Source organism: Xenopus tropicalis, chromosome 8 (genome assembly GCF_000004195.4).
Source record: "Xenopus tropicalis strain Nigerian chromosome 8, UCB_Xtro_10.0, whole genome shotgun sequence".
Taxonomy (NCBI): Eukaryota; Metazoa; Chordata; class Amphibia; order Anura; family Pipidae; genus Xenopus; species Xenopus tropicalis.
In genome coordinates this window covers 4,123,490-4,144,494 of record NC_030684.2, presented here as the reverse complement: position 1 = coordinate 4,144,494, position 21,005 = coordinate 4,123,490, and the positions used below count along the sequence as shown (strand labels likewise).

At 51.5% G+C, this 21,005-nt stretch overlaps 2 protein-coding genes across 2 annotated transcripts in view; one reads left to right on the top strand and one right to left on the bottom strand.

Moving 5' to 3' along the window:
* LOC116406908 overlaps positions 1–2,000 on the top strand; it is a 9,640-nt gene extending 7,640 nt beyond the window's left edge. Inside the window, exon 7 of the mRNA XM_031892007.1 lies at positions 1–2,000. This exon is cut by the window's left edge and continues 194 nt beyond it. Coding sequence (XP_031747867.1) covers positions 1–1,916 — 1,916 coding nt within the window. The 3' untranslated portion in view covers positions 1,917–2,000.
* A 1,260-nt stretch (positions 2,001–3,260) lies between these two features.
* Positions 3,261–20,720, bottom strand: nelfb (negative elongation factor complex member B). Its single transcript, NM_001011448.1, is given in 13 exon segments — positions 3,261–3,825; positions 5,159–5,267; positions 6,016–6,157; positions 8,253–8,359; positions 8,469–8,611; positions 9,280–9,375; positions 10,174–10,276; positions 10,360–10,472; positions 11,483–11,668; positions 11,760–11,990; positions 12,306–12,405; positions 13,548–13,711; positions 20,577–20,720. Coding segments are annotated over 13 exon segments (1,731 nt in total). The 5' UTR covers positions 20,679–20,720; the 3' UTR covers positions 3,261–3,690.
* Between the last annotated feature and the right edge of the window lie 285 nt (positions 20,721–21,005).

The window sequence follows — 21,005 nt, the reverse complement described above, 5'->3', positions numbered from 1 at the left end:
CTGGGAGAAGTTGGCTTGAGAATACGACCAGCAGATCTTCTTTATTAAGAATGGAGGAGACAAGAGACAACAGTCATCACTGCTACGTTCAGACAAAGGTCTCAAGGCGATACACTACGGATTGTTCTCCATTGAGGCAGGACAAAAGGCTACAAAGTGTAGGCCGTAGACAAGTACAGCTTTCAGAAGATGTCCAAGGCCGGAAAACTGTAGATCATACCCAAGTGGAGGTGTCAGGGCAGGCAAATAGGCATGGAAGTGTAGACTGTAGCCAAGTGCAATGTTCAGAACAGGCTGAAGGCCAAGGTACTGTAGACTGTAACCAAGTACAACATTTAGACCAGGCTGAAGGCCAAGGAACTGTAGACTGTACCCAAGTACAACGTTCAGACCCGGCTGAAGGCCAAGAAACTGTAGATTGTACCCAAGTACAACGTTCAGACCCGGCTGAAGGCCAACGAACTGTAGATTGTACCCAAGTACAACGTTCATTCCAGGCTGAAGGCCAAGGAACTGTAGACGGTGCCCAAGTACAACGTTCAGACCAGGCTGAAGGCCAAGGAAGTGTAGACTGCACCCAAGTACAATGTTCAGGACAGGCTGAAGGCCAAGGAACTGTAGACTGTACTAAAGTAGAACATTCAGACCAGGCTGAAGGCCAAGGAACTGTAGACTGTACTGAAGTAGAACATTCAGACCAGACTGAAGGCCAAAGAACTGTAGACTGTACTGAAGTAGAACATTCAGACCAGGCTGAAGGCCAAGGAACTGTAGACTGTACCCAAGTGCAACGTTCAGACCAGGCTGAAGGCCAAGGAACTGTAGATTGTGCCCAAGTGCAATGTTCAGACCAGGCTGAAGGCCAAGGAACTGTAGACTGTGCCCAAGTACAACGTTCAGACAAGGCTGAAGGCCAAGGAACTGTAGACTGTACCCAAGTGCAACGTTCAGACCAGGCTGAAGGCCAAGGAACTGTAGACTGTGCCCAAGTGCAATGTTCAGACCAGGCTGAAGGCCAAGGAACTGTAGATTGTGCCCAAGTGCAACGTTCAGACCAGGCTGAAGGCCAAGGAAGTGTAGACTGTACCCAAGTGCAACGTTCAGACCAGACTGAAGGCCAAGGAACTGTAGACTGTGCCCAAGTACAACGTTCATTCCAGGCTGAAGGCCAAGGAACTGTAGACTGTACCCAAGTACAACGTTCAGACCCGGCTGAAGGCCAAGGAACTGTAGACTGTGCCCAAGTACAACGTTCAGACCAGGCTGAAGGCCAAGGAACTGTAGAAGGTAACCCAATACATCTCTTGGGACAGGCTGAAGGCCAGGAAGTTGTAGATCACACAGTAAATCCCTCATTTAGGAGTGGCCAACCTAAGACTAAACTTGCATTAAAGCTCAGTAGCGACTCTTCTGACTCAGGCCTAGGCTCCGGCAGTAGCTCACTGGAGGGTTTAATAGAAACCCCTAAAGGACCTTCCGTTTGTTCTGCAGAGAACCGGCCAATAAAGGACAATATTATAAGGCGGAGTCAGGGGATATTAGTATTAACTAACAGCACTGACGAGGACGCCATCTTTATTCCCAAATTAGAGTTTGCCTTCACCCCCGACAGCAGCGTTGACTGCAGCGTATTACCCCAGGCTAAATGGGGCCAGACTAAGTGCAGGGAATCCCGGGGTACATATAAGGGTATATATACCCCCCGGGGCCCTTCCCTTAGCAAGAGCGTAATGGGCAAATCCTTGCTCATAGGGGGCAGATCTGAGAACTACCCCAGCGGCACCAACAACAGGCATTTGGCTACAACGGACATTGTAGACCTCTCGCTCTCATTTCGGGACAAATTCCTAAAAGAGATCGCCCCGTCGGACATTCCAAAAATACTTCTAACCGACGAGGAGAATGATGATGTCTAGGGGACGGGGGGGGGGGGGGTCAATGGAGAACTGCAACTCCCAGCACCCTTTGTTCATATTTTTTTGAACCAATAAATCCATAGACGTCTCAGAGGGGCTGATTTCACTGTGTGTGTGTAGCACAGGTCTGGGGGGGGCTGTTTGTGCCTTTGGGTACTGGGAATGCCAGGGGGGCTGTAAGGTGCCACAGACAGTCACTATTTATTGGGCTGGGGGGGGCTGTTTGTGCCTCTGGGTACTGGGAATGCCAGGGGGGCTGTAAGGTGCCACAGACAGTCACTATTTATTGGGCTGGGGGGGCTGTTTGTGCCTCTGGGTACTGGGAATGCCAGGGGGGCTGTAAGGTGCCACAGACAGTCACTATTTATTGGGCTGGGGGGGGCTGTTTGTGCCTCTGGGTACTGGGAATGCCAGGGGGGCTGTAAGGTGCCACAGACAGTCACTATTTATTGGGCTGGGGGGGCTGTTTGTGCCTCTGGGTACTGGGAATGCCAGGGGGGCTGTAAGGTGCCACAGACAGTCACTATTTATTGGGCTGGGGGGGGGGGGCTGTTTGTGCCTCTGGGTACTGGGAATGCCAGGGGGGCTGTAAGGTGCCACAGACAGTCACTATTTATTGGGCTGGGGGGGGCTGTTTGTGCCTCTGGGTACTGGGAATGCCAGGGGGGCTGTAAGGTGCCACAGACAGTCACTATTTATTGGGCTGGGGGGGCTGTTTGTGCCTCTGGGTACTGGGAATGCCAGGGGGCTGTAAGGTGCCACAGACAGTCACTATTTATTGGGCTGGGGGGGGGCTGTTTGTGCCTCTGGGTACTGGGAATGCCAGGGGGGCTGTAAGGTGCCACAGACAGTCACTATTTATTGGGCTGGGGGGGCTGTTTGTGCCTCTGGGTACTGGGAATGCCAGGGGGGCTGTAAGGTGCCACAGACAGTCACTATTTATTGGGCTGGGGGGGCTGTTTGTGCCTCTGGGTACTGGGAATGCCAGGGGGGCTGTAAGGTGCCACAGACAGTCACTATTTATTGGGCTGGGGGGGGGGGCTGTTTGTGCCTCTGGGTACTGGGAATGCCAGGGGGGCTGTAAGGTGCCACAGACAGTCACTATTTATTGGGCTGGGGGGGGCTGTTTGTGCCTCTGGGTACTGGGAATGCCAGGGGGGCTGTAAGGTGCCACAGACAGTCACTATTTATTGGGCTGGGGGGGGGCTGTTTGTGCCTCTGGGCCCCCATAGTTACACTGCATTATATCTATAGGCCTACACTGGCAGCTATCCGGGCCCATAAGGCAGAGATCTACTTCCGGGGGGAAAAATAAAATACAAAAAAAAAATAAAAACCCCAACGACCCGTTAGAACTTTATTTAAAAAACGAATTATCAAAAGAACAGACAACAGACAATATCAGTACGAGCCCCGCAGACTCGGCTCAGCGTCACCGTCCCTTTAAAGTGCCGGAATCAGACAAATGGGCCGAAACAGCAAAACAACAATGAACGTCGGACCCCGCACTCACCTTAGGGACCTTCTAGCCCCCGCCGGGGTCTCTCTATGGGGAAAGGCCAGTGGGGGATGCTGGGAATTGCAGTGTAACAGAAGGGGGGGTATTCGGAGGCTCCCTGATAGGTGCAACTATAAACAGCAGAACTGGTTTGGGTCAAAGCGGATGGGAGTTACCGTGGATACCCCCCCCCCCAATCTGAAACACAAGGGGGATACCCCCCCACCCCAACAGGCCTCTATAATGGAACTAACTCTCCGCCTGGGTTTCCAGCCCCTACACAGGGGTAGTTGGGACCGCGTGGAGTGGGAGGTCCATAGCTGGCGGTTCCGGTTCTGGCGCCGGCGGGCTCTTTCGCTGCTGGATTTTGTCGCTCAGTGTGTTGTGCAGTTCCTTCAGTGCATCCCCGCTCTGGGGAAGAGATACAAACTGTCAGCTTTCTGTTACTGTCGGTGGCGGAAGGGCCTTACGGCTCTACTGTAGCCCCCACTGTTATTTTAAAGGGGCGGTACACCTTTAAGTTAACTTCTAGTATGTTATAAAATGGCCAATTCGAAGCAACTTTGCAATTGGTCTTCATTATTTATTTATTATAGTTTTTGAATTATTTGCCTTCTTCTTCTTCTTCTTCTAACTCTGCAGCTTTAAAATGGGGGTCACTGACCCCGGCAGCCAAAACCTATTGCTCTGTGAGGCTCCAGTTTTATTATTATTGTTACTTTTTATTCCTTATCTTTCTGTTCAGCCCCTCCCCTATTCATATACCAGCCTCTCAATCAAACCACTCCCTGGTTGCTAAGGTCATTGGAGCCCTAGCAACAGGATAACTGACCCCGGCAGCCAAACCCTATTGCTCTGTGAGGCTCCAGTTTTATTGTTATTGTTACTTTTTATTCCTTATCTTTCTATTCAGCCCCTCCCCTATTCATATACCCGCCTCTCATTCAAACCACTCCGTGGTTGCTAAGGTAATTTGAGCCCTAGCAACAGGATAACTGACCCCGGCAGCCAAAACCTATTGCTCTGTGAGGCTCCAGTTTTATTGTTATTGTTACTTTTTATTCCTTATCTTTCTATTCAGCCCCTCCCTTATTCATATATCAGCCTCTGAATTAAACCACTCCCTGGTTGCTAAGGTAATTTGGACCCTAGCAACCAGCTAGCAGCTAAAACTCCAAGTTGGAGAGCTGCCGAACAAAAACTACAATCATTAAAAAACTACACATAGTAAAAAATAAAGACCAATTGCAATTATTTTTTACATTTTTTTCAGTTACTTAGCTTTCCCTTCAGCAGCTCTCCAGTTTGGAATTTCAGCAGCTATCTGGTTGCCAGGGTATTGTTTACCTTAGCAACCGGCAGCGAAATATAAATAGAAAGATAAGGAATAGCCCCTCCCCTATTCATATACCTGTCTCTCATCCAAACCACTCCCTGGTTGCTAAGGTACTTGGACCCTAGCAACCAGATAAGAGATGAAACTCCATACTGGAGAGCTGCAGACCAAAAACTGAAATAATTAAAAAACTACAAATAAAAAACGAAGACCAACTGGAAACTGTCTCAGAATATCACTCTTTACATCATACTAAAGGTTAAGTCAAAGGTGAACGACCCCTTTAATGTCACTCATTTGCGACTGGCGCGCGGGGGGGGGGGTCCAGACTTCTTAGTTACGCCGCTGGTTGCTAGGTCACACTACGGGGCACAGAACGTAGATAGATAGATCACAAGTGCCACTTACTGTTTTGGGCGGTTCCAGGGCTTTCTGCAGGGCTTCCAGTTTGGCCGGCGCCACCTTGTGGTGAAGGTGGAGCAGTAACCGGAGCACGTGCCTGTGTACATTCTCTTTCCTGCAAAACATCATCATCGTCACATATATACACATATCTTCGGTAACAGGGGTTAACGAATCAAAACAGAATTAGCCCTTCATTTAAAAGCTGCAATGAAATGGGCAACTTCCCCTTTAAATCTTAAAATATGCCACAATCTCTAATCCTCCAATCAGGTTCTGACAGGCGCCTGTGTTACCCTGGCTAACAAAACAGCAATTGTTCCTTGGGCAGAATTAAACCCCCCCCCCCCGCCCCCGTCCGTAATCGGCCTGCGTATATCGTTTGTTCTGTAATGGCGGCCAAGGACGCGGGGATAATGCACAATGGGCTGGCACCGCTCCCTGCCGTACAGACGCCATGTACAAAACTGACAGATTGAGGTCACGGTAGTGGCTGAAGGAGAAAGGTGACACGGCCGCTCTGATTGGTCTGAGAGTACTTAGATTAAAGGTATACGATCTGACCAATGACAGCCCTAAAGCAAATGTGAATGACCTTTATAGCTCTGCAGGTCACGAGCCATTCCGGATACCAGGTCCTATACCTGTGGCAAGAAGTGTCTGCGGATGTTTCCCTGTTCAGTTTTCTCTCCTGTCACAATGATGCGTAGAACTGAGCAGGGCAGAGCCCAGAGATGCTTCCGGCTTCAGTAAATGAACATTTTAACAGCAGGGGGCACTCTGGTTTACATGGGGATGATACTAGCAGCATAAAACTGCGGCAGGGTATAGGGAGTCCATCGCACACGGGGGCCGAGACTTACTTTGGGCAAGACGTAAGGAAGAAGCCATCGAAGACGCTAGAGCAGAAGTCCTCCGAGCCGAACTCGTCGCCCAGCAGGGTCAGGTTACTGGTGAACAGATGCAGGAAGATGTCTGTGAAGGCGGTGTCCCCGGTCATCTCTTCTGTAAGGGCAAAACCAACACAGGTGGGTGGGGGGAGCAGGGTTACTGTACCTTTAAGGGCACATGGGGGGGAGCAGGGATACTGTACCTTTATGGGTACATGGGAGGGCAGGGTTACTGTCCCTATATGGGTACATGGGGGGGGGGAGCAGGGATACTGTACCTTTATGGGTACATGGGAGGGCAGGGTTACTGTACCTTTATGGGTACATGGGGGGGGGGAGCAGGGATACTGTACCATTATGGGTACATGGGGGAGCAGGGTTACTGTACCTTTATGGGTACATGGGGGGGAGCAGGGTTACTGTACCTTTATGGGTACATGGGGGGAGCAGGGTTACTGTACCTTTATGGGTACATGGGGGGAGCAGGGTTACTGTACCTTTATGGGTACATGGGGGGGAGCAGGGTTACTGTACCTTTATGGGTACATGGGGGGGGGGAGCAGGGTTACTGTACCTCTATGGGTACATGGGGGGGGAAGCAGGGTTACTGTACCTCTATGGGTACATGGGGGGGGAAGCAGGGTTACTGTACCTTTATGGGTACATGGGGGGGGGGGGGAGCAGGGTTACTGTGCCTCTATGGGTACATGGGGAGGGGGAGCAGGGTTACTGTAGCATTATGGGTACATGGGGGGGGTTACTGTACCATTATGGGTACATGGGGGGGTTACTGTACCATTATGGGTACATGGGGGGTTACTGTACCATTATGGGTACATGGGGGGTTACTGTACCATTATGGGTACATGGGGGGGTTACTGTACCATTATGGGTACATGGGGGGGTACTGTACCATTATGGGTACATGGGGGGGTTACTGTACCATTATGGGTACATGGGGGGGTTACTGTACCATTATGGGTACATGGGGGGGTTACTGTACCATTATGGGTACATGGGGGGGTTACTGTACCATTATGGGTACATGGGGGGTTACTGTACCTTTATGGGTACATGGGGGGGGGGGAGCAGGGTTACTGTACCTCTATGGGTACATGGGGGGGGGAAGCAGGGTTACTGTACCTCTATGGGTACATGGGGAGGGGGAGGCAGGGTTACTGTACCATTATGGGTACATGGGGGGTTACTGTACCATTATGGGTACATGGGGGGGTTACTGTACCATTATGGGTACATGGGGGGGGTTACTGTACCATTATGGGTACATGGGGGGTTACTGTACCATTATGGGTACATGGGGGGTTACTGTACCATTATGGGTACATGGGGGGGTTACTGTACCATTATGGGTACATGGGGGGGTTACTGTACCATTATGGGTACATGGGGGGGGTTACTGTACCATTATGGGTACATGGGGGGGTTACTTGTACCATTACATGGGTGTACATTGGGGGGGGTTACTGTACCATTATGGGTACATGGGGGGGTTACTGTACCATTATAGGTACATGGGGGGGTTACTGTACCATTATTGGTACATGGGGGGATTACTGTACCATTATGGGTACATGGGGGGTTACTGTACCATTATGGGTACATGGGGGGTTACTGTACCATTATGGGTACATGGGGGGTTACTGTACCATTATGGGTACATGGGGGGGGTTACTGTACCATTATGGGTACATGGGGGGGTTACTGTACCATTATGGGTACATGGGGGGGGTTACTGTACCATTATGGTACATGGGGGGGTTACTGTACCATTAGGGTACATGGGGGGTGTTACTGTACCATTATGGGTACATGGGGGGGTTACTGTACCATTATGGGTACATGGGGGGGGGTTACTGTACCATTATGGGTACATGGGGGGTTACTGTACCATTATGGGTACATGGGGGGGTTACTGTACCATTATGGTACATGGGGGGTTACTGTACCATTATGGGTACATGGGGGGGGTTACTGTACCATTATGGGTACATGGGGGGGGGTTACTGTACCATTATGGGTACATGGGGGGGGGGTTACTGTACCATTATGGGTTACATGGGGGGGTTACTGTACCATTGGTACTGGGGGCTGTACCATTATGGGTACATGGGGGGGGTTACTGTACCATTATGGGTACATGGGGGGGTTACTGTACCATTATGGGTACATGGGGGGGGGGGTGCACTTACTGAGCGCAGGGAGCAGACGGAGCAGGAAGTTCTTGTTCCTTTGCTTGGTGATGTGCAACGTGTAATACAGCCCCACCTCACACGCGATTCTGTTCTCCTGCAGAAACCTGACTTAGGGATACAAAGCAATATTACACTGGGATACCCCCCACCCCATATATGGTATAGAGCCCTCCACCCTTACAGCTCCCCATCTTCTCCCCCTCACCCACGCACTTTGTAAAGACATCGGGCAGGGTGTTGGGGTACGTGACCGGCACCTTCTCTTCGGTGGGCAACTTGCTCTCCACGTTGTACGTGTAATCGTCCACCACTAGGCCAATCAGCAGGGGCAGGAACTTGGTGATCAGCTCCGTATCCTGCACAGAGGGAGGAGCCAAAGGTTAAAGGGAAACTACCATTTTACCCAATCGCATGGCTGAAATCCAGCTGCAAAACAGTTCTTCTCTTTCTGCATCATTTGAAATCCTGGCAGGGGAGGAGGGACTAAAACACTGATGTTACAAAGTGTAACAACTTCCCCACAGCTTACAGACAGCCTGCAGGAACTACATAACCCACAATGCATTGCACTGGGATGTTCCTGTCCTTATTGACATCACAAGTGCTGCAGGGAATTGTGGGATTGGGAGGAGGCAGACTGAAGGCAGGCTGGGGGGAGGTGACTACTGTTACATTTTATTTGAGTCTCAAAGTAGTCAGCCCAATCAGCAGGGGAACAGGGGGCGGGGCTTAGGGAACTGTCCCAAACCATGTGACACACATAGGCTGAAAACCACGCTGAGGCAGACAGGTAGTGGCCAGGGGGCGTAGTTTGAGGGCTCTCTATAGTCCAGCCCCACCAACAGTCTGAGAGACCGTGAACTGGCACCCTGTTTAAAAAGTTTGAGGACCCCTGCAGTAACCCATAGCAACCAATCAGCTGGTAGAATTTACTGGTCACCTGTTTAAAAGCAAACATGTTATTGGTTGCTATGGGTTACAGCTCCTGGGCAAATTACATGGGGGGGGGTGGTAACCCACTTACCAGTTTGGGCTCTTTAAACACTTGGCTGTCGATCATATCCCACGCCCCGTGCCCGAGCGAGAGCATCCGCAGCAGCAGGAGCAGCTCCTGGTTGTCCTGTAGAACGCACGGAACGTTACAGTAGCCCGGAAATTGTGTGTATTGGGTGGGGGTGAGAGTTATAGTTCAACATCTAAAGCCCTCCCCTTTTTACTAGCACTGGTAGTGATGCCAGTACCTTAGTTAAAGAGGTTGGTTCACCTTAGAGTTCACTTTTACTATGTTATAGAATGGCCAATTCAAAGCATCTTTTCAGTTGGTCTTCGTTTATTTTATAAAGGAAAAACAAAGACCAATTGAAAAGTTGCTTAGAATGAGCCATTCTATGACGTACCCAGTTCTTAGTGACTTTTAAATTGGTCTTCATTTTTTACTTTATTTCGTTTTTGAATTATTTCTTTTCCTCTTCTGACTCTTTGCAGATTTCAAATGGGGGTCGCTGACCCCGGCAACCAGAAAACTATTGCTCTGTGAGGCTCCAGTTTTATTATATAACTTATTTTTCTACTCAAATCCCTCTCCTATTCATATATCAGTCTCTCATTCAATCCCCTCCCTGGTTGCTAAGGTAATTTGGGCCCTAGCAACCAGATAGCTGCTCAAAATCCAAACTGAAAAGCTGCTGAACAAAAAGTGAAAAAAAAAAAAAACTACAAAATAATAAAAAATGAAGACCAACTGCAAATATCTCTCTCTACATCATACTAAAAGTTAACTCAAAGGTGAACAACCCCTTTAGCATAAAGTGTAAGTTTCCCAGGTCTCCCGAGCAACCAATCAGCCTTTAGCGCTCTGCATGAGAGCAGGCAAGTGATTGGCGACATCATTCTCCGCCCCTTTTCAAACCACACCCACCCTGGGCAGGGACTCCTGGCTGATCAGCTCTTGCAGATTGCGGATGGTGCTTACGGCCAGGGTGTTGATGGCAAAGGGGTCGCACAGAATCATGGACAGGTCCCTGTGTCAAACCAAATACAGAGTTAGTGTAACGCAAGGAGGGGCCACAGCGTGTCCGTAATACTGCGCCCCTATTGGTCTCACCCAAGGACCTGCTCCTGCCCCTTCTTCACCCCATCCAGAAAGCCCTGCAGCTCCCGCGCTCGCTTGGCATCCACAAACTTCTCACGGATACAGGCGTCCAGGCACCAGGTGAACTGCAATAGCGAAACAAGTATTTACTATACAGAGAGGGAATGTTCTGGGCACACAATAAGCTGTACCCCCATACTGTACTGTCTAAGGGAAACACTATGGCACCCCCTACCCATATGTATAAATACAAATATACAGAGAGGGAATGTTCTGGGCACACAATAAGCTGTACCCCCATACTGTACTGTCTAAGGGAAACACTATGGCACCCCCTACCCATATGTATAAATACAAATATACAGAGAGGGAATGTTCTGGGCACACAATAAGCTGTACCCCCATACTGTACTGTCTAAGGGAAACACTATGGCACCCCCTACCCATATGTATAAATACAAATATACAGAGAAGGAATGTTCTGGGCACACAATAAGCTGTACCCCCATACTGTACTGTCTAAGGGAAACACTATGGCACCCCCTACCCATATGTATAAATACAAATATACAGAGAGGGAATGTTCTGGGCACACAATAAGCTGTACCCCCATACTGTACTGTCTAAGGGAAACACTATGGCACCCCCTACCCATATGTATAAATACAAATATACAGAGAAGGAATGTTCTGGGCACACAATAAGCTGTACCCCCATACTGTACTGTCTAAGGGAAACACTATGGCACCCCCTACCCATATGTATAAATACAAATATACAGAGAGGGAATGTTCTGGGCACACAATAAGCTGTACCCCCATACTGTACTGTCTAAGGGAAACACTATGGCACCCCCTACCCATATGTATAAATACAAATATACAGAGAGGGAATGTTCTGGGCACACAATAAGCTGTACCCCCATACTGTACTGTCTAAGGGAAACACTATGGCACCCCCTACCCATATGTATAAATACAAATATACAGAGAGGGAATGTTCTGGGCACACAATAAGCTGTACCCCCATACTGTACTGTCTAAGGGAAACACTATGGCACCTCCTACCCATATGTATAAATACAAATATACAGAGAAGGAATGTTCAACCATTCCAGCTGGAAAGGACTTGTTACCTTATGACAAGGATCCACGGTACAGATCTCGCTGATATCCAAGTCATGGAGAGACATGAGAAGCTCCGCCCTCAGGGTACAGTAATGCACATTGCGAGTCCGCAAGAACAGAGTCCGCAGGAACTGCAGAACCATGTCATAGAGCTTCACGTTCTTCCCGATCATCTGGGTCAGTTTCTGCACCACCTGACACGGCACATGAATGGCAGGACAATAGGCACTGGGATATCAAATCCGCACTCATCCCCCACAATGCCCTGCAGGACCCGGCCCTTACCTCGCCCTGCCTTCTGGTCTTGGGGGACTGGCTGAAGAAGTTGTGCAGGACAGAGAGGTCGCTGCTGAGCAACACATTCTCCTTCTCCAGGATGTACTGCTTGAGCAGGGGGGACACCTCGTCCCCAAACAGCGCCTGATTGTCCTGCCAGATCTGCCTCTTCACCTCCACCGCACAGGCTTTGTATAGATCTTTGTCGGCCATCACCAGCTTCAGCTTCTTCTCGGGCACCTGTGGGTCACAGATCCGCTTAGCAGTGATAAAATATATATAGAAATGTGCCCTAATAATCACCCAATATCTGCACGATTCTGCATTCAGAAATACAAGAAAGCGTCCTTCCGTAATGTGGCCACTAGAGGCCACTGTTAGATCGAATGAGAAGTAACCGGTTGCTATAGTGAGTTCTGAAGATACTCCCCCCAACCTGTATTTCTTTCCATTATAGACAATGATTGCCCCCCTCCAGCAGTGCCTATTCCCCTATTGTGTGTGAATCAGAACCATAAAAAGGGTGTTAACGATCCGTTTGGGACCAGGCGGTACCTTGGGGAGGTGCTTCATGACACACATGACCACCGGCTGGATGGACGGCATCTTCACCAGCGCAAAGCACTTCTCCAGCAGCTCCTCCAGCTTGCCGTACCTGAAATGGAACCGCAACAATGCTTATTGACTGGGGGGGGTATCCTCCAGATTGCCGTACCTGAAAGGAAACCATATAATGCTTATCGATTGGGGTTTTCCTCTAGCTTGCCCTACCTGAAAGGAAACCACACAATGTTTATCGTTTGTGGATTTCCTCCAGCCTGCCCTACCTGAAAGGAAACCACACAATGCTTATTGATTGGGGGTTTCCCTCCAGCTTGCCGTACTTAAAGGGGAACCCACACAATGCTTATTGATTAGGGTTTTTTCTCCAGCTTGCCCTACCTGAAAGGGAACTGCACAATGTTTATCGTTTGTGGATTTCCTCCAGCCTGCCCTACCTGAAAGGAAACCATATAATGCTTATCGATTGGGGTTTTCCTCTAGCTTGCCCTACCTGAAAGGAAACCACACAATGTTTATCGTTTGTGGATTTCCTCCAGCTTGCCCTACCTGAAAGGAAACCATATAATGCTTATCGATTGGGGTTTTCCTCTAGGTTCCCGTACCTGAAAGGAAACTATACAATGCTCATCATTTGGGGTTTCCCTCCAGATTTCCCTACCTGAAAGGAAACCATTTAATGCTAATTGATTGGAGGTTTCCCTCCAGCTTGCCCTACCTGAAAGGAAACCATTTAATGCTTATTGATTGGGGGTTTCCCTCCAGCTTGCCCTACCTAAAAGGAAACCATTTAATGCTAATTGATTGGGGGTTTCCCTCCAGCTTGCCCTACCTGAAAGGAAACCATTTAATGCTTATTGATTGGGGGTTTCCCTCCAAGCTTGCTGTACCTGAAAGGAAACCATTTAATGCTTATTGATTGGGGGTTTCCCTCCAGCTTGCCCTACCTGAAAGGAAACCATTTAATGCTTATTGATTGGGGGTTTCCCTCCAGCTTGCCCTACCTGAAAGGAAACCATTTAATGCTTATTGATTGGGGGTTTCCCTCCAGCTTGCCCTACCTGAAAGGAAACCATTTAATGCTTATTGATTGGGGTTTCCCTCCAGCTTGCCATACCTGAAAGGAAACCGCACAATATTTATCGATTGGGGGTTTCCCTCCAGCTTGCCGTACCTGAAAGGAAACCGCCCAATGCTTATGAGCAGCGCTAATGCCCCCGCCGGCCCCTCACCCACCTGCCCCCATCCTTCCCCTCGGCGGCGATGGCGGTGACCCTCTCCAGCAGCTTCTCCCTCAGCTCCTCTAGCACCGTCTGGTGGAACTCGAGGCGCGGGATGCTGTGCAGGTCCAGGAAGGGCAGGGCCGACTGCAGGGAGGGCAGCAGCACCCCATTCTCAATCTACAGAGGGGGACAAACACAAGCGTCACTTAGCCCCGCCCACTCACTTCTGGCGGCCACCTGCAGAGGGCCCCAGCCCAGAATTCCCCTCACCCATACACCAACCATGTGACAGTGTTTGGGGTGCTGGGAGTTGCAGGGCCATTCTCAATCTATAGAGGGGCGGGGCACAAACACAACTGTCACTTAGCCCCGCCCACTCACTTCTGGCTGTCACTGAGCTTCTGGGGGCCACAGGCAGAGGGCCCCATCCCAGAATTCCCCTCACCCATACACCAACCATGTGGCCCTGCAACTCCCAGCACCCTGAAGGCTCCTAAACTCAAAGGCTCCTCCCTATGTCTGGGGTAAACTACAACTCCCAGCACCCCTTGCAGCCTGAAGCTCCTAAACTCAAAGGCTCCCCCCTATGTCTGGGGCAAACTACAACTCCCAGCACCCCTTGCAGCCTGAAAGCTCCTAAACTCAAAGGCTCCCCCCTATGTCTGGGGTAAACTACAACTCCCAGCACCCCTTGCAGCCTGAAGGCTCCTAAACTCAAAGGCTCCTCCCTATGTCTGGGGTAAACTACAACTCCCAGCACCCCTTGCAGCCTGAAGGCTCCTAAACTCAAAGGCTCCTCCCTATGTCTGGGGTAAACTACAACTCCCAGCACCCCTTGCAGCCTGAAGGCTCCTAAACTCAAAGGCTCCCCCCTGTGTCTGGGGCAAACTACAACTCCCAGCACCCCTTGCAGCCTGAAGCTCCTAAACTCAAAGGCTCCTCCCTATGTCTGGGGTAAACTACAACTCCCAGCACCCCTTGCAGCCTGAAGCTCCTAAACTCAAAGGCTCCTCCCTATGTCTGGGGTAAACTACAACTCCCAGCACCCCTTGCAGCCTGAAGCTCCTAAACTCAAAGGCTCCTCCCTATGTCTGGGGTAAACTACAACACCCAGCACCCCTTGCAGCCTGAAGCTCCTAAACTCAAAGGCTCCCCCCTATGTCTGGGGTAAACTACAACTCCCAGCACCCCTTGCAGCCTGAAGGCTCCTAAACTCAAAGGCTCCCCCCTATGTCTGGGGCAAACTACAACTCCCAGCATCCCTTGCAGCCTGAAGGCTCCTAAACTCAAAGGCTCCCCCCTATGTCTGGGGCAAACTACAACTCTCAGCACCCCTTGCAGCCTGGAAGCTCCTAAACTCAAAGGCTCCTCCCTATGTCTGGGGCAAACTACAACTCCCAGCACCCCTTGCAGCCTGGAAGCGCCTAAACTCAAAGGCTCCTCCCTATGTCTGGGGTAAACTACAACTCCCAGCACCCCTTGCAGCCTGAAGACTCCTAAACTCAAAGGCTCCTCCCTATGTCTGGGGTAAACTACAACTCCCAGCACCCCTTGCAGCCTGAAGCGCCTAAACTCAAAGGCTCCTCCCTATGTCTGGGGTAAACTACAACTCCCAGCACCCCTTGCAGCCTGAAGCTCCTAAACTCAAAGGCTCCTCCCTATGTCTGGGGTAAACTACAACTCCCAGCACCCCTTGCAGCCTGAAGCGCCTAAACTCAAAGGCTCCTCCCTATGTCTGGGGTAAACTACAACTCCCAGCACCCCTTGCAGCCTGAAGCTCCTAAACTCAAAGGCTCCCCCCTATGTCTGGGGCAAACTACAACTCCCAGCACCCCTTGCAGCCTGAAAGCTCCTAAACTCAAAGGCTCCCCCCTATGTCTGGGGTAAACTACAACTCCCAGCACCCCTTGCAGCCTGAAGGCTCCTAAACTCAAAGGCTCCTCCCTATGTCTGGGGTAAACTACAACTCCCAGCACCCCTTGCAGCCTGAAGGCTCCTAAACTCAAAGGCTCCTCCCTATGTCTGGGGTAAACTACAACTCCCAGCACCCCTTGCAGCCTGAAGCGCCTAAACTCAAAGGCTCCTCCCTATGTCTGGGGTAAACTACAACTCCCAGCACCCCTTGCAGCCTGAAGCTCCTAAACTCAAAGGCTCCTCCCTATGTCTGGGGTAAACTACAACTCCCAGCACCCCTTGCAGCCTGAAGGCTCCTAAACTCAAAGGCTCCTCCCTATGTCTGGGGTAAACTACAACTCCCAGCACCCCTTGCAGCCTGAAGCTCCTAAACTCAAAGGCTCCTCCCTATGTCTGGGGTAAACTACAACTCCCAGCACCCCTTGCAGCCTGGAAGCTCCTAAACTCAAAGGCTCCTCCCTATGTCTGGGGTAACCTACAACTCCCAGCACCCCTTGCAGCCTGAAGGCTCCTAAACTCAAAGGCTCCTCCCTATGTCTGGGGTAAACTACAACTCCCAGCACCCCTTGCAGCCTGAAGGCTCCTAAACTCAAAGGCTCCTCCCTATGTCTGGGGTAAACTACAACTCCCAGCACCCCTTGCAGCCTGAAGGCTCCTAAACTCAAAGGCTCCCCCCTATGTCTGGGGTAAACTACAACTCCCAGCACCCCTTGCAGCCTGAAGGCTCCTAAACTCAAAGGCTCCTCCCTATGTCTGGGGTAAACTACAACTCCCAGCACCCCTTGCAGCCTGAAGGCTCCGAAACTCAAAGGCTCCTCCCTATGTCTGGGGCAAACTACAACTCCCAGCACCCCTTGCAGCCTGAAGGCTCCTAAACTCAAAGGCTCCTCCCTATGTCTGGGGTAAACTACAACTCCCAGCACCCCTTGCAGCCTGAAGCGCCTAAACTCAAAGGCTCCTCCCTATGTCTGGGGTAAACTACAACTCCCAGCACCCCTTGCAGCCTGAAGCTCCTAAACTCAAAGGCTCCTCCCTATGTCTGGGGTAAACTACAACTCCCAGCACCCCTTGCAGCCTGAAGGCTCCTAAACTCAAAGGCTCCTCCCTATGTCTGGGGTAAACTACAACTCCCAGCACCCCTTGCAGCCTGAAGCTCCTAAACTCAAAGGCTCCTCCCTATGTCTGGGGTAAACTACAACTCCCAGCACCCCTTGCAGCCTGGAAGCTCCTAAACTCAAAGGCTCCTCCCTATGTCTGGGGTAACCTACAACTCCCAGCACCCCTTGCAGCCTGAAGGCTCCTAAACTCAAAGGCTCCTCCCTATGTCTGGGGTAAACTACAACTCCCAGCACCCCTTGCAGCCTGAAGGCTCCTAAACTCAAAGGCTCCTCCCTATGTCTGGGGTAAACTACAACTCCCAGCACCCCTTGCAGCCTGAAGGCTCCTAAACTCAAAGGCTCCCCCCTATGTCTGGGGTAAACTACAACTCCCAGCACCCCTTGCAGCCTGAAGGCTCCTAAACTCAAAGGCTCCTCCCTATGTCTGGGGTAAACTACAACTCCCAGCACCCCTTGCAGCCTGAAGGCTCCGAAACTCAAAGGCTCCTCCCTATGTCTGGGGCAAACTACAACTCCCAGCACCCCTTGCAGCCTGAAGGCTCCTAAACTCAAAGGCTCCTCCCTATGTCTGGGGCAAACTACAACTCCCAGCACCCCTTGCAGCCTGAAGGCTCCTAAACTCAAAGGCTCCTCCCTATGTCTGGGGCAAACTACAACTCCCAGCACCCCTTGCAGCCTGAAGGCTCCTAAACTCAAAGGCTCCTCCCTATGTCTGGGGTAAACTACAACTCCCAGCACCCCTTGCAGCCTGAAGGCTCCGAAACTCAAAGGCTCCTCCCTATGTCTGGGGCAAACTACAACTCCCAGCACCCCTTGCAGCCTGAAGCTCCTAAACTCAAAGGCTCCTCTCTATGTCTGGGGTAAACTACAACTCCCAGCACCCCTTGCAGCCTGAAGGCTCCGAAACTCAAAGGCTCCTCCCTATGTCTGGGGCAAACTACAACTCCCAGCACCCCTTGCAGCCTGAAGGCTCCTAAACTCAAAGGCTCCTCCCTATGTCTGGGGCAAACTACAACTCCCAGCACCCCTTGCAGCCTGAAGCTCCTAAACTCAAAGGCTCCTCCCTATGTCTGGGGTAAACTACAACTCCCAGCACCCCTTGCAGCCTGAAGGCTCCTAAACTCAAAGGCTCCTCCCTATGTCTGGGGCAAACTACAACTCCCAGCACCCCTTGCAGCCTGAAGCTCCTAAACTCAAAGGCTCCTCCCTATGTCTGGGGTAAACTACAACTCCCAGCACCCCTTGCAGCCTGAAGGCTCCGAAACTCAAAGGCTCCTCCCTATGTCTGGGGCAAACTACAACTCCCAGCACCCCTTGCAGCCTGAAGGCTCCTAAACTCAAAGGCTCCTCCCTATGTCTGGGGTAAACTACAACTCCCAGCACCCCTTGCAGCCTGAAGGCTCCTAAACTCAAAGGCTCCTCCCTATGTCTGGGGTAAACTACAACTCCCAGCACCCCTTGCAGCCTGAAGCTCCTAAACTCAAAGGCTCCTCCCTATGTCTGGGGTAAACTACAACTCCCAGCACCCCTTGCAGCCTGAAGGCTCCTAAACTCAAAGGCTCCTCCCTATGTCTGGGGTAAACTACAACTCCCAACATCCCTTGAGCCTGAAGGCTCCTAAACTCAAAGGCTCCTCCCTATGTCTGGGGTAAACTACAACTCCCAGCACCCCTTGCAGCCTGAAGGCTCCTAAACTCAAAGGCTCCTCCCTATGTCTGGGGTAAACTACAACTCCCAGCACCCCTTGCAGCCTGAAGGCTCCTAAACTCAAAGGCTCCTCCCTATATCTGGGGTAAACTACAACTCCCAGCACCCCTTGCAGCCTGAAGCTCCTAAACTCAAAGGCTCCTCCCTATGTCTGGGGTAAACTACAACTCCCAGCACCCCTTGCAGCCTGAAGCTCCTAAACTCAAAGGCTCCTCCCTATGTCTGGGGTAAACTACAACTCCCACCACCCCTTGCAGCCTGAAGGCTCCTAAACTCAAAGGCTCCTCCCTATGTCTGGGGCAAACTACAACTCCCAGCACCCCTTGCAGCCTGAAGGCTCCTAAACTCAAAGGCTCCTCCCTATGTCTGGGGCAAACTACAACTCCCAGCACCCCTTGCAGCCTGAAGGCTCCTAAACTCAAAGGCTCCTCCCTATGTCTGGGGTAAACTACAACTCCCAGCACCCCTTGCAGCCTGAAGGCTCCTAAACTCAAAGGCTCCTCCCTATGTCTGGGGTAAACTACAACTCCCAGCACCCCTTGCAGCCTGAAGGCTCCGAAACTCAAAGGCTCCTCCCTATGTCTGGGGCAAACTACAACTCCCAGCACCCCTTGCAGCCTGAAGCTCCTAAACTCAAAGGCTCCTCTCTATGTCTGGGGTAAACTACAACTCCCAGCACCCCTTGCAGCCTGAAGGCTCCTAAACTCAAAGGCTCCTCCCTATGTCTGGGGCAAACTACAACTCCCAGCACCCCTTGCAGCCTGAAGGCTCCTAAACTCAAAGGCTCCTCCCTATGTCTGGGGCAAACTACAACTCCCAGCACCCCTTGCAGCCTGAAGCTCCTAAACTCAAAGGCTCCTCCCTATGTCTGGGGTAAACTACAACTCCCAGCACCCCTTGCAGCCTGAAGCTCCTAAACTCAAAGGCTCCTCCCTATGTCTGGGGTAAACTACAACTCCCAGCACCCCTTGCAGCCTGAAGGCTCCGAAACTCAAAGGCTCCTCCCTATGTCTGGGGCAAACTACAACTCCCAGCACCCCTTGCAGCCTGAAGGCTCCTAAACTCAAAGGCTCCTCCCTATGTCTGGGGTAAACTACAACTCCCAGCACCCCTTGCAGCCTGAAGGCTCCTAAACTCAAAGGCTCCTCCCTATGTCTGGGGTAAACTACAACTCCCAGCACCCCTTGCAGCCTGAAGCTCCTAAACTCAAAGGCTCCTCCCTATGTCTGGGGTAAACTACAACTCCCAGCACCCCTTGCAGCCTGAAGGCTCCTAAACTCAAAGGCTCCTCCCTATGTCTGGGGTAAACTACAACTCCCAACATCCCTTGAGCCTGAAGGCTCCTAAACTCAAAGGCTCCTCCCTATGTCTGGGGTAAACTACAACTCCCAGCACCCCTTGCAGCCTGAAGGCTCCTAAACTCAAAGGCTCCTCCCTATGTCTGGGGTAAACTACAACTCCCAGCACCCCTTGCAGCCTGAAGGCTCCTAAACTCAAAGGCTCCTCCCTATGTCTGGGGTAAACTACAACTCCCAGCACCCCTTGCAGCCTGAAGGCTCCTAAACTCAAAGGCTCCTCCCTATATCTGGGGCAAACTACAACTCCCAGCACCCCTTGCAGCCTGAAGCTCCTAAACTCAAAGGCTCCTCCCTATGTCTGGGGTAAACTACAACTCCCAGCACCCCTTGCAGCCTGAAGCTCCTAAACTCAAAGGCTCCTCCCTATGTCTGGGGCAAACTACAACTCCCAGCACCCCTTGCAGCCTGAAGGCTCCGAAACTCAAAGGCTCCTCCCTATGTCTGGGGCAAACTACAACTCCCAGCACCCCTTGCAGCCTGAAGCTCCTAAACTCAAAGGCTCCTCCCTATGTCTGGGGTAAACTACAACTCCCAGCACCCCTTGCAGCCTGAAGCTCCTAAACTCAAAGGCTCCTCCCTATGTCTGGGGTAAACTACAACTCCCACCACCCCTTGCAGCCTGAAGGCTCCTAAACTCAAAGGCTCCTCCCTATGTCTGGGGTAAACTACAACTCCCAGCACCCCTTGCAGCCTGAAGGCTCCTAAACTCAAAGGCTCCTCCCTATGTCTGGGGCAAACTACAACTCCCAGCACCCCTTGCAGCCTGAAGGCTCCTAAACTCAAAGGCTCCTCCCTATGTCTGGGGCAAACTACAACTCCCAGCACCCCTTGCAGCCTGAAGGCTCCTCCCTATGTCTGGGGTAAACTACAATTCCCAGCATGCCCTGTAGGCATCATTAGCACCAAGGGCCCCTCCTACTACCCCACTGCGGGGCAGTTTCGCACCTGAAACTGCTCAATAGCCTTCAGGGGCTCAGTACAATTGGTCAGGGTCTCCTTCAGCTCCTCCCCATTGGCGACCCCCAGTTCGGACAGGCCGGCGAACATTGTCCCACAAACAGGCGGCTGTTTCCTGTCAGTACCGGAACCGTCGGAGCCCAGAGGCATCGCCCCGCCCCCTGAGCGCTATTTAAAACTCCCGCAGTGCCGCTACTGTGTCGGTCCCGGCCGGACAGCCAATCCAAGTCTCTTCTCGCGAGATTTCGGCGTTACGTAGCACGTATGAGGGCACGTAGGCAGCGCGTAGCCGACGGGGGGCGGGTCCGTACGGAGTAGGATTACGTCATACGCATAGCGGTTGCTAGTAAAGCGCGGGAATGTGCCATACCAGCTTGGCGCTTTTTTCCGCCAAATTGGGCTACTAATTTAAACCCC